The 13,993-nt window shown below is 41.6% G+C and overlaps 1 protein-coding gene across 2 annotated transcripts in view; it reads left to right on the forward strand.

The window, feature by feature from the left end:
* The window catches only part of abca12 (ATP-binding cassette, sub-family A (ABC1), member 12), an 85,061-nt gene that overhangs the window by 34,184 nt on the left and 36,884 nt on the right, over positions 1 to 13,993 (forward strand). For both annotated transcript variants that reach the window (XM_060877108.1, XM_060877109.1), the window contains exons 25-37: positions 6 to 205; positions 2,030 to 4,387; positions 4,757 to 4,860; positions 6,237 to 6,343; positions 8,872 to 9,080; positions 9,181 to 9,257; positions 10,275 to 10,405; positions 10,567 to 10,737; positions 10,842 to 11,006; positions 11,953 to 12,148; positions 12,232 to 12,371; positions 13,238 to 13,357; positions 13,455 to 13,545. In XM_060877108.1, the coding sequence (XP_060733091.1) occupies positions 6 to 205; positions 2,030 to 4,387; positions 4,757 to 4,860; positions 6,237 to 6,343; positions 8,872 to 9,080; positions 9,181 to 9,257; positions 10,275 to 10,405; positions 10,567 to 10,737; positions 10,842 to 11,006; positions 11,953 to 12,148; positions 12,232 to 12,371; positions 13,238 to 13,357; positions 13,455 to 13,545 (4,069 nt within the window). The remainder of the gene's footprint in view (positions 1 to 5; positions 206 to 2,029; positions 4,388 to 4,756; positions 4,861 to 6,236; positions 6,344 to 8,871; positions 9,081 to 9,180; positions 9,258 to 10,274; positions 10,406 to 10,566; positions 10,738 to 10,841; positions 11,007 to 11,952; positions 12,149 to 12,231; positions 12,372 to 13,237; positions 13,358 to 13,454; positions 13,546 to 13,993) is intronic.

Below are 13,993 nucleotides of genomic sequence, written 5' to 3' on the forward strand. Positions count from 1 at the left end.
CACAGGGTATGGATCCTCAGTGGGTTGATGCCACAGTTGCAGAGATCGTGAGCTCTCTGAAGACGATTTACTCAGCCGAGCTTAACGAGTCTCAGAGCATGCGACATCTGCACGACTTGCAAGACTTCGCGGAGTATTCCAACCAGTCTCTCTGGGCCGAGGGAAATCTATCAGACTGGAGTGTCCTGCTCTCACAGATACACAGGTGATAATATTATAAAACGTTGTGTAAAGGTTTTATGCTAAAACATCACACTGAAAAGGTAAGAAATAAAAACACACTGTGTTGTGATGTGATGGGAAAATAATCAGTGTGTGATGATGATGTCACCCTGACCACATTTCCTATAACGGCATGTCACCGAAGTCTTACATTCTATCTGCTTTAAACAGTCCTACTCTTTTTTTTTGCTCTCTCGAGGTTAATTAAGAAAACAACAACAAACTTTGTTTTCTGTTCTGAAAATTAACGATGTGGCTGATCTGAATTCAGTATTGGGCTGAGACTAGAAAAAAAAAAAAAAATAAATAAATAAAACAGTGGATCGGACAAATTTTTGCGTGCTGCTATACAAAAAACACGCACAACTTCTGACCAATCAGATTCAAGGAATTAAACTATTGTGTAAAAGATGCTCTGTTTTTACTATTTTTTTTTATTTTATCTTCTGGTAAAGAAAAGAAAAAAAAAACATTATTTTTTTTCTGTCCTCATTAACAGCGAAACAGATTCCGCTTCTATGAAATAATATTTTTTACCAACAAACTCCAATTAAGGAAAGGTCAGGAGAGAGGACATGCTGATTAAACCAGCAAAAAGAGATAATGGTGATATTTATTCGAATTTGCAGAGAAATATAGAGTTATCAGCCCTAGATTTTAAAGCTAATAAACAACCGGCTTCATAAAACGCATGACAGCGGGGAATAATTACGTTTCGCATTGCGTTATTATTTTTTTCCTCACCTCCAAACTGACCTGAACAGATAAAGTCATTTTTGTTTGTTTGTTTGTTTGTTTGTTTATTTATTTTTAGTTATCTGTGTTTCACTGTGCCTATTGATTTTTCTTTCTGTACGCATTCCAGTAATAAACTTAGCAGCGATAACAATCGCATTACGGGCGGTTCGGCAAATTGATCGAGTCAGACTGCAGAAACGTTATGCGATAAATATAGATCACTGACCACAAGAGAAATTCTCTGCGTCAATAATAGTAGAGCTGCTACTAAACTGTACTAATGCATATCACCGGGAAAATGTACCTCAAAATGTCTCTCAAATGTACATCCTTAGTGTAGTGTAACCTTCATGTACTCTCCAAAGCTACATAAGTAGATCGTTAGATAATTTAAAAATATACATAATTACATAGTCATGTACATATTGGTGCTTAAATGTGATTTGTTCCTTAAATCATTTCAGCTGAATTTTTGGAAGTAACCAAAAAGTCTTTGAGGTTTTTTCCCCCAAATGATATACGTGGAGGGGCACAGTGGCTTAGTGGTTAGCACGTTCGCCTCACACCTCCAGGGTTGGGGGTTCGATTCCCGCCTCCACCTTGTGTGTGTGGAGTTTGCATGTTCTCCCCGGGCCTCGGGGGTTTCCTCCGGGTACCCCGGTTTCCTCCCCCGGTTCAAAGACATGCATGGTAGGTTGATTGGCATCTCTGGAAAATTGTCCGTAGTGCGTGAGTGAATGAGAGTGTGTGTGTGTGTGCCCTGTGATGGGTTGGCACTCCGTCCAGGGTGTATCCTGCCTTGATGCCCGATGACGCCTGAGATAGGCACAGGCTCCCCGTGACCCGAGGTAGTTCGGATAAGTTCGGAAAATGAATGAATGAATGATATACATGGAAATCTCTTCTTTATGCAAACTAAATTGATATGAAAATGTTGGTATTTGCATATTAATGTAGCCAATGTCTCTTCACTATATGTTTAGGGTACTGTAGGAAGCACATAGACTCATGCTATCAATTGCTGTAAAGCATTCACTGAACCTTTTTTTTCTCTCTTTTCTTTGACCAGTCTACCCTTTTCACAAATGGCCTTGGAGAGTGCCATGCTTCAGCTGAATAATTCAGGAGGGAATCCGTATGTCCTGGCAGTTCAGAAAGGCATCGAATACATGCTGGGGAATCAGAATGTAACAGCGAGCCCTGAGACGGTCGTACATGCTCTGGACGTAGTGCTCACCGCGATGAACTTCAGTAGAGAGCAAATCGACAGTTTCCTGAGTAGTGACGTATTCACCATGCAATACAACTTGCCCGTTGAACAGCACACAATAAAGGAGGTGATGGGTCAAATCACAGATATGAGACTGTTTGGAAACTGGTCCATAATGTACGATATAATGGAGCAACTGCAGCATGTAGAGAACACAAGCAACATCTTGAGCAGGGTGCATGAACTGGTCAGCTGGTACAACACTACTGAAGACACTGGAGTGTATTTTGGCATAAAGATGCTCATCAAGTTATATGAGATGCTCACACCATTTGTGCCAAATTCAAGCCCTCTCCCATGCTCCTCTGAACTCTTTATCGAACTTACCGGCAATGCTTTATATGCACTGGAACACATTACTGGCACTGCCAACCTGTTCACCCCCATTAATTCCTACCTCAAACCAATCCAAATACAACTTGCTCAGGGAGAAAATCTATGGAACCTTGTGTCAGAAACCCAAAGTGGCAGAAGAGCAATGCACAATCTGACCAGAGAACCAGTGGATGACTTTCTTGACCTCCTGGACGTCAACTACCAAAACTTATCTGAGATTCTTTCCATCCCACTGAGTTCTGAAGAAATGTTGGAGACCATGCATGTATTATTTGCAAACCCAGACCTGGGGGTCTTCCTCAAAGGTGTAACCAGAAGCATGACAGGAAGCTTGGTCGAAGATGAAACCATCGACACTATCCTTGGTACACTAGCCTACTTGACACTTCCGAGCAATGGAGAAACCTTTCTAGAGATGATCACGCAGACCACCAGTCAGACCTGGGGCCTGAATGATATGCAGATGGTAGAAAGCTTGGGCGGAGTTGTCGGAATGATAAGGATGCTGTCCCAGCAGCCATCTTTGAGTATAGCTCAGAAGATTGAACAGATAGCTAATCAGCTCACTTCTGCAGCGACATACACCATGACACACCAAGGTAATCGTAGTGAAATCCTCACAGCTTTCAACAATATCCTGTCACAAAATCTGCAGCAGTTGCAGAACACCAGCCTCGAGGACCAAAACATCCTTCAAAACATAATCGGCTCATTATTATCTAAATCACAGTTTGACTTTGAATCCTACATGATGGCGATGAACCAAACTTCTGACGCCCTTGCCTACCTTGTACCTCCTGAGGAAATGGTGTATTTCAACATGTCAGCAAGGATGATGGAAGCTTTTGTTTTGCTCATGTCATATCCAACAGATCTGGAGAAAGTGATGATGTCAAGTCACGAGATGGCTGATTCATTAAATCTCAGCTTTGCCCTTTCTAACATGACAACTCTTCCAAACGGTCAACCCATCAACACCATTTTATACTCCTTCATCCTAAACAGTGCCTTGGCAACTCAAATCCTTTTCAATCTCTCTGCTTCTAACTACACCTTTAGTAGTGATTTGGACCGAAACATGATCTTGACCCAGATGATGTCAAAGCTCCCAGAGGAACTGCAACCTGACATCTATCCTGTCACGTCTGCTCTCCTTTTAGCTCTTTCGAATTTCTCAGACACAGCCAAAATCAGACCTGTTTTCTTCCAAACCTCACAGAATGTGACCATGTATCTTGTGGAACACCTCAATCTAACAGGAGATCCCATGTCCATGGAAATATACTCTGTCCTCTCTACTGTTTCAAGCCAGGTATCTTCTAGTCTCTGTGAGGCCTTAACGGGAACATCTTCCATCGACCAGCTCCCGAATGTGCTCAACTCTCTACACGCAGTCACATCTTTAATATCTTTGAAGGACCGGAAATACCCGGATGCCGTTTACAACTTCATGGAGACATTGGCCTTGACTTTGAACCACACCATTACCACAGGGGATGCAGCAGGTGGAACGAATATGCTTTCCAACTCTGTCCAAAGACTCCTGATGGCAATAATGCCAAACAGCAGCACAGATAAGTCAAGTGGCATTATGACTAACCTGGAAAATACAGTCAAGGTGCTGCTCATGGTTCTCTCATCAGGTCAGGACCCTCTAACTCAGAGTGCTAATGTGACCAGTGAGTTGCTGTCCACCATTCAGAATTTGCTCACCGTAGCTAACAGCAGCTCTGAGATAGATCTAGCTACAGTGATCATGGGGGCCTTCAAGATGAACGCCGGGTCTCTGCTGTCGACAAACGACAGTAACTGGTCTCAGAAGTGAGTTTCTTTCCATTTCATCATTTGAAGCTATTGGCACTGGTTAGGAAGCTACAGTGAAACATGGGAGAATATTTCAGGTCTATTAATTTCCTCTCATATTTTCTGCCTGGCTAGCATTTACTCTGAATAACTGCTTAGGTCTTCAAAAGCTACATAAATCCACGACTGAAATGAGAACTCATTCAGGTTCATATAAGCTAAATCGGCATAATCAATCTTGGCTTGACACAATTTTAAAGCAAGCACAAAGAGCAATACTATAATTGGGTTTACAGTGAAATGGCTGGATAAAAAAGAAAGAAAGAAAGAAAGAAAGAAAGAAAGAAAGCAGCATTGGTGGATTACTAACACGTTTCATTCTTTCAGATTGCAAATGGTGCTGTTATCCATCTCCAACACCCTTCCAGCTGACCTTCAGTTCGGCCCATTCAACAGAACCATCTTCGAAAGTTTGGCCAATGAACCCAGGGGTATAAATTTAGCTTCTTTTCTTACCTTAAAACCTCTTTTTGTGTTTTGGGAACATATTAAACAAGCTGGAACTCACCCACAGGCTTATTTATCAGATTTTTATTACGCTTTAATGGTCCAGGACAAATTTTCTCATTTACATTTCGTTCAGTTTCTCTACACCGTTTTTCTGCATAATTCTAATTTGCTTAGCTCATAAAACACAATCAGTACGGGGGCACTGGGTGACTGACTCGCTGATTTCTCCATGGACTAAATTTACTTTCACACTTTTGCCTAATCGTCATCTATCTCAAACAGCGTGTGTATGATTTTAGATTAATAATCTTAATGCCAGCATCGCAAAATACAGCGTAATAAACCAGGAGGCCAGAAGAAAATAAATCCCTAACGTCCTTGTTAAATTTTATTATATTCATAAATCTGTAGGCTGTAGGCTTTCATTTAGTTCTGTTTTAATGATAAAGTAGTTTGTTTTATTTTTATGATATTTATTTCTTATAAATCAAGAAAGAGGAAAAAAAAGTGAGGGAATGAGTATTTCTAGCTGCTATAACTGTGGCTTAGTGGTTAACACGTTCGCCTCACACCTTCAGGGTTGGGGGTTCGATTCCCGCCTCCACCTTGTGTGTGTGGAGTTTGCATGTTCTCCCCGTGCCTCGGGGGTTTCCTCCGGGTACCCCGGTTTCCTCCCCCGGTCCAAAGACATGCATGGTAGGTTGATTGGCATCTCTGGAAAATTGTCCGTAGTGTGTGATTGCGTGAGTGAATGAGAGTGTGTGTGTTTGCCCTGCGATGGGTTGGCACTCCGTCCAGGGTGTATCCTGCCTTGATGCCCGATGACGCCTGAGATAGGCACAGGCTCCCCGTGACCCGAGGTAGTTCGGATAAGCGGTAGAAAATGAGTGAGTGAGTGAGTGAGAGTGGTTGTAATTGGGGTCACGGTTGGCACGTTTGCCTCGAACCTCCGGTGATGGGGGCTCAGTTTCTGCCTCCAGTCTATATGTTTTGTGGAGGTTTCCTCAGGGTTGTGTGAGATTGCTCCCTGAGATGGGTTGCAGAGTCCCAGGGGATAGACTCCAAGTGCTACAGAAAATGGATGGATGGATGATGTGAATGATTTCACCTTTATTTTATCACTTACTTTGATCAACAGGTTATTACACAGTTTGCTCTACGATTTCTTGCCGACTTGCGTACGTTAGTCATATTAGCAACAATGTGATGCTAGGGATTAGTCGTGTCCTTCTACTACTTGCTGCTGGAGGTACTGTGAGTGCCTTGTTTCCTGAAAGTTGAGATGAATGCTAGTAATGATTCCTGTTGGGACTTGTTGGGGCACTGAATATATCTTCTTTCTTCTTTCTCTCCACAGAAAATCTGAATATTCTGCTTCAGACAGTCAGCACAGTTTCTCAACTTTTCTCAACCAACTGGATGAACGAAAGCTTCAGAGATCTACTGAATCAAATGCAGACGCAGGTCAGACTGTCATAAGGTCTATGTGCTAGAGTTGTCTGTCATTATCTAGCATTTGTTTCATTGGTGAATTCTGATTGAGTCGATTCATTCTCTGTAACCGAGGAGTTAAACGGTTTATGTTAATGTTTTAATTCCTTATCCTTTACAGAGTAACAACTCATTCACATGATGATACAGTAAAGTTTTCTATAACGAGACTTTTTTATGCCAATTACGGATAGAGTCTCCAGTGTTGGCATGTTAAAACATAAGACTTTAACACGGGTGTTTACGCTTCTTTGTGGTTTCTCAGTAACTGTTTATTTACGAGTGAGAGAGAATAAAGAGAAGCTGGTGAGGGAACAGGGGGGCTTAGTGGTTAGCACGTCCGCCTCACACCTTCAGGGTTGGGGGTTCGATTCCCGCCTCCACCTTGTGTGTGTGGAGTTTGCATGTTCTCCCCGTGCCTCGGGGGTTTCCTCAGGGTACTCCGGTTTCCTCCCCCGGTCCAAAGACATGCATGGTAGGTTGATTGGCATCTCTGGAAAATTGTCCGTAGTGTGTGAGTGCGTGAGTGAATGAGAGTGTGTGTGTGTGTGCCCTGCGATGGGTTGGCACTCCGTCCAGGGTGTATCCTGCCTTGATGCCCGATGATGCCTGAGATACCGCTTATCCGATGTATTCGGATAAGCGGTAGAAAATGAATGAATGAATGGTGTGGGAATGATTGCTGAACCGATAAAGTGTGTAAACAAATTTTGTTTATTAATGAACGTCACACATTTTCCCCTTTTATAGTTACAGTAAATGTTGTGCAATAAAGCAAGTTCTCACTCAACAGGAAAGTTTTTTATTTCTCTTATGTTATTGAAAAACTATTAAAAAAGCGTAAACTCCTGAAAATGTTGGAAAACTGATATTTACAAAGCACTCACACTGGAGACTCCTTACACCATTAAATAGCTATATCTCTTATCCTTGCGTTTTCCTAATCTATAGTCTAAAAATTGTATAATTGTATGATGTTAGGTTAGGAGGTGTGGTTACTATACACACGAAGAAATTGTTACCATAGAAACAACACATACCGACACATGGAAGCTTAGTGGATAAGGTGTTGGACGAGAAAGCTATCACTATTGGACCCCTGGTCAAGGCTCTTAACACTCAACTGCTCAGTTATATGAAATGAGATAAAAATGTAAGCCACTCTGTTAAAGGGCGTCTGCCAAATGTTCTTTTGCATTATTAAAAAAATGAATACAAAGCAGCACTTATTTATGAAGTCACTCGGATATTAAAAATCATAGAGCTGTTATAAAGACAAACAAGTCCTAATGATGCTTGTGTATACTGTGTTTTCTTGCTTGTGGTTTTGTGTTGTTATTGTTGACTTCTGGGGATTGCGTTTAGTTTGTTGCTATGATTCATTTTGTTTTTTGCGTGTCACAGTTTCACCTCGGCAGTTCTCGATGCCACTGAGGTGAAAGCTTGAACTCTTTCCCTGTTCTGACGCATCTGATTAAATTCACTATGTAATTATCCGTGCTGAAGCAGGTGTGTAAACCCGGAGGGAAAACTTCACACTGTGTGGCGCAGCGAGTCCCTGTGGACCCACACCGTGAGCGCAGAATTAAAGCAGCAGGGATTCAGAGCAGCCTTTTTAGAGCTTGTTAGTGATGGAGTTCGGCTTCGCCTGTTTAATTATTTATTTACAGTTAAACGATTCCCTCTACTTTTCTTCAGGACTTTTAGGAATTTTTATGATAAGGCTGTGTGATGTAACTCCTGAGGGATGTACAAATAAGGAAGAATCGTGTGAAAATAAACATAATGGCAATAGAAAAACAATCTGAAAACAAATGTACTGCCTCTGGGGCATTTTCACAAATACCCTAAATATTCACTTTTTATATCTTTGGAGACTCGTCTATTTACTGCTGGGGTGAAATATCTGGCTTGATGATGATGGTGGTGATGATGATGGTGATGATGATGGTGATGATGACAGTGGCGATGATTGTTGATGATGACAATGATGGTTGATGTAATAATGATGATGACGGTGATGACAATGTTGATAGTGATGATGATGGTGGTGATGATGATGACGATTGTGATGATGGTGGTGATGATGGTGATGATGGTGATGATGATGATGATGATGATGATTGTGATGATGACAGTGGCGATGATGGTTGATGTAATAATGATGATAATGGTGATGATGATTTTGATGGTGATGATGACGACGATGTTGATGGTGGTGATGATGATGAGGACGATTGTGATGATGACAGTGGTGATGGTGGTGATGATGATGATGACGATTGTGATGATGACAGTGGCGATGATGGTTGATGTAATAATGATGATGGTGATGACGATGTTGATGGTGATGATGATGACGATGTTGATGGTGATGATGATGACGATGTTGATGGTGGTGATGATGATGGTTGATGGTTAGGATGATGTTGACGATCGTGATTACGTTGATAACGATGATGATGTTGATGATGACGATGATGATGTTGTTGGTCTTGTAGGTGTGCAGACTGGAGAAGATGGAGTCTGTTCAGCTGCTCACTAAGGCTCTGCCTCTCGGCCCGGGTTTCCTCTGTAACACGGTTCTGCCCAGCATCAACGCTCTTCACGTTCTCTCCTCCAGCCTGGTGAACCAGACCACTGACATATATGACCTGCTCTACCAGAACTTAGTGGGAGACCCCAGCTCTTACGACCTCAAAGTGAACTGGTATCAACACAGAAGAACGTTTTCCTCCAGATCATGACTGTAGCAGAAGTTCTATATTTATTGTATCTTTTTATTTCACTTCTGGTGTTGTTTCTTCTAGGACCTCCGCCCTCTCCAACCTGCTTGGCGTGGACTTAGGCACTTTAATGAACTCCAACCCCAACCAGACCACCGCAAGTAAGAGTTCCACCATCACTAAGGGCCTTTTTACACCTGGTCACTTCGTGTGTTGTCTCTGATCCAATAGCTGTCTGATTTGTTAAAACTGTTCCATTTACATTAGACCACATAAATGCGTCTCGGCGAATCGGATATCAATCCGATCTTTCTAATCCCGCCCAAAATGCTAATATATTTTACCTCATTTCCGGGGTAATTGAAATGGAACACGCTTTGGTGTATGTGGTTGCTACAAAAAACAGCATTTACTGTTTGCTGCATTTTCGCTGGTGGCAGCAGCGCATTTTAAGACCCAACGAGACGCCTGGGTGAAAGATCAGAGCAGCGCTGGTGGGAAAACATATTTGTTTCTGGCACGATGCACGACTTGTGAGTCACCTGCGAGTGACGTTCTTCCGTTTGGGAGGAGTATAGCGCTGACGTATGTGGCTTGAACAACCACATTCATTTACACCTGTCCAGTTTCATCTGAAATGCGTCCCAGACCACCTCCTGAAGGGGTTTGTACCATCGGATTTATATCCGTCTCCAAAACGTTTCGGAAGTGACCAGGTGTAAAAAGCCCCTAAAGCACCGAGCCCTGAAACATGAGTTTACACGATTGGAGTCCATCAGTGGATATGTTCTGTTTTCTGATGTTAACATACACACTGGATCTCAGTCGGTCTGTAACTAACAACTGGTTTATTAAACGTCTAAAATTTTAACTTCACTCACAACACTCTGCATCAGGATTTCCTCAAAATGTTTCAAACACTCAAACACAAAAAGTCTACACACTGCATGTGTGTGTTTGTGTGTGTTTGTTTCTATGTTTGTATGTGTGTGTTTATTTATGTTTACAGTATATTTATGTGTTAATGGTGTATTTATGTGTGTGTGTGTGTGTTTATTTATGTTTTCAGTATATTTATGTGTTAATGGTGTATTTGTGTGTGTGTGTTTATTTATGTTTTCAGTATATTTATGTGCTAATGGTGTATTTATGTGTGTGTGTGTGTGTGTGTGTGTCAGGTGAAGTGAAGGTATCTGCCATTTTGAAGAACGTGGACCTGTTTGTATCTGATGTCATGCGGTACACCAGCATTCCTCCTAATGTCCTAAACACTCTGCTGGACTTGCCCCTGCCCAAGAGCAACCTGCAGGTGCCTTACCTTATCTCACACACACACACACACACACACACACACACACATACACAAAGCGTGTTTCAGCGGCGAGTTGAGAGAAGGCGTGAGGGACTTGAGATTCGTGCGTCATTTTATTAGAAGGAAATTCTCTGGAATTTTGTCTCTCGCTGCTCTAGGTCTTGTCTGAGTTGGTGAAGCTGCAGCAGTGCACAGATCTCACGTCCCTGCAGCTCGACCCGGTGGAGACGAAGATCTTCAGCTCTTTGTGCTCTCTGGCAGGTCAGGATTGGTACAGACTGGCGGTTCTGACAGCTCAGCACATCAGCATGGAGGACGTCATGTACAAGGTAAACGTCACGAGATTGGACTTGTAAAACCGAATAGATGACTTTGTGTTGTTTTTTATTCTTCTGGATCTTTCTCTGCTCACCGTGTGTCGTTCTGATGGCAGCTGTTGCTGAACAGCGAAATCCAGAGTCTCACTGACGTCGTCTTGAGGATGGTGAAGTTCTTTATGGACTTGATGAGTAAACTGACTCCTGCTCTAAACAGGCTGCAGGAATATTTCACCTCATTCGGAGACATGAAGCTGATGTCTAACTCTGAGTTCAGAAGCGTGAGTCTCCTAACACTAGAGTTATAGAGGATGAAGATGAGTCTCTCTCTCTATCGCTTTCTCTCTCTCTATCTCGCTTTCTCTCTCTCTCTCTCTCTCTCTCTCTCTCTCTCTCTCTCTCTCTCGCTTTCTCTCTCTCTCTCTCACACACTCTCTCTCTCTCTCTCTCTCTCTCGCTCTCTCTCTCTCTCTCTCTCTCTCTCTCTCTCGCTTTCTCTCTCTCTCTCGCTCTCTCTCTCTCACTTTCTCTCTCTCTCTCTCACACACTCTCTCTCTCTCTCTCTCTCTCTCTCTCTCTCTCGCTCTCTCTCTCTCTCTCTCTCTCTCTCTCTCTCTCTCTCTCTCTCTCTCTCTCTCTCTCTCTCACTCTCTCTCTCTCTCTCTCTCTCTCTCTCTCGCTTTCTCTCTCTCTCTCTCTCTCTCACACTCTCTCTCTCTCGCTCTCTCTCTCTCTCTCTCTCTCTCTCTTTTGCTCTCTCTCTCGCTCTCTCTCTCACTCTCTCTCTCTCTCTCTCTCTTGCTCTCTCTCTCTCTCTCTCTCTCTCTCTCTCTCTCTCTCTCTCTCTCTCTCTCTCTCTCTTTTGCTCTCTCTCTCTCTCTCTCTCTCTCTCTCTCTCTCTCTCTCTCTCTCTCTCTCTCTCTCTCTCTCTCTCTCTCTCTCTCTCTCTCTCAGAATCATTCTTTATTTATACATCTGTCTCTACTAATCTTCCATCTAATATACATTTACTATATATACTAATATTTTCAGTGTAAGGCTGAAATTTTGTGAACAGTTATTTTACAGAATAAAAACAAACCGTGTTCTGAAATGAGTCATAAATCACCAAACCGTTACATAATAAACACAGAAGTAATTAACTGACTTTAAATAAATGATAGTAATAGTTTAGAGCGTTTATTTCTTTTCATGTTGTTTGTTAATTGTTTGTTTGTTTTGTTGCAGTTGGTGAGAGGGAAACGCTCCACGATGTCCAGCAGGGCCACGTTCGTCACCATCTCACGAGCTCTGTGTAAAAGCGGCATGTTGTCACTGTTCGGAATCTCGCAGCTTCCCAGCATGAGTGAGAGTAATCTGTCTGTCCAGGACCAGCAGAAAGTGGAGGATCTCATGACCAAGTTCAAAATCCCAAAAGATTCCAGTATGAAGCTCATTTATTGTGCATGAGGTTCACAGGTCTGTGTGTGTGTCTATAAAGAGTAATGTGTGTGTGTGTGTGTCTAGCTCCGTTCTGTAGAAACTTCTACCTGGACATGGTGAGCACCACAGGAGGTGCTGTAGCCTGGGCCTTCCTCAAGCCCATGCTCCTGGGACAAGTGCTGTATTACCCTGACACACCGCTCACCCAAGGCATCATCACTAGTGTAAACACACACACACACACACACATACACACATACCCACTCACATACACACACATACTCATACACACATACATACTGTACACACGCACATACACACATGCACACTCACACACAGACAAACATACACACTCACATACACACACATACACACATACCCACTCACATACACACATACTCATACACACATACATACTGTACACACACACATGCACATACACACATACACACTCACACACAGACAAACATACACATTCACATACACAAACATACACACTCACATACACACACATACACAAACACACATACACACACACACACACACACACACACACACATACATACACACATACCCACTCACATACACACACATACTCATACACACATACATACTGTACACACACACACACACATGCACATACACACATGCACACTTACACACACACACACACACACACATTTTTTTGTTTTTGAGCCATATTTCTCTAATGTTGGAGTTAACTAACTAATATTCATTTTTTTTTAATTTCCTTAATTTAAATTTAACCTGAAATGTAAATAAATGTAATCTAAAGAATAATCCGCATTAACGTTTTAGAATATTATAAATAATCAATATAATTATATAATGATATAATATATTAATATAATGGTTATATTCATATTAAAATAATAATAATAAAAAAAAATAAATAAAATAAAAAATAAACTTATGATTTATTATTGAACTTTTTTCTTTTTTCATTTCTAATCTAATCTACATCTCTATCATGTGTATAAAGATGTAATCATTTTAATAGAAATAAAATAGACATCTTTTTTTGTTTTCTTTTGTCTTTCTTCTCGTTTCTGCTGTTTCCTTCTCGCAGTCGAACTTCACGCTGCAGCAGTTCGGTGACCTGCGCGTCTACGCTGACGAGTGGCTGCGCACGTCATCATACCTCATGCAGTCGACGCAGCTCCTGAATAAAACTCTGCCCATGCTGAAGGTATCAGAAAAAAGCTAAACACAACCACAACATTTAACACAATAACAAAGACGAGATAACCTACAGGCCGAGGTTTTCCTCTTCTCGTCCTCTGCAGAATTCCCTCAGCAATCCCTTCATCCAAAACTTCATCAAGAAGCAGACTGATATCGACATCGTACAGATGCAGGAAACCCTTAACAACTTCTGTGAGTCTCAAGCGTTCTGTTAACGTTCTGTTAGCGTTCTGTTAAAGTTCTTCTCATCACTGATTTCACCTTGATTTTCATTTTCTGCTTCTCTTTTTTATGAAGGTGACGTTTATAATCACCTACGAGCACATTCATAGTGCATTACGCTGTGCTAAGCAGTTTTTATATATTACATTTATTTTCATAAAAGTGTTCTAATTCTTTTTAATCTGGAAAATTACTCTAAGTGTATTTTATAATGCATTATAATGCCCTAATAATGTGTTATAAGTACCTTATTTACACTTTTTATGAAACCCATTTTCATAAGTTATTATAACTGTGTCTTATGACACTTATCCTTGTGTTTGTGTCAGTTGTAATGAAAGGCTTATGTTGTTTTAATGTGGCCCTATAAACACTGCCTTTATGTATAAGAGCTTATTTCTTAAAAATAAGCTTATGC

Source organism: Tachysurus vachellii, chromosome 8, assembly GCF_030014155.1.
Source record: "Tachysurus vachellii isolate PV-2020 chromosome 8, HZAU_Pvac_v1, whole genome shotgun sequence".
NCBI classification, from domain to species: Eukaryota; Metazoa; Chordata; class Actinopteri; order Siluriformes; family Bagridae; genus Tachysurus; species Tachysurus vachellii.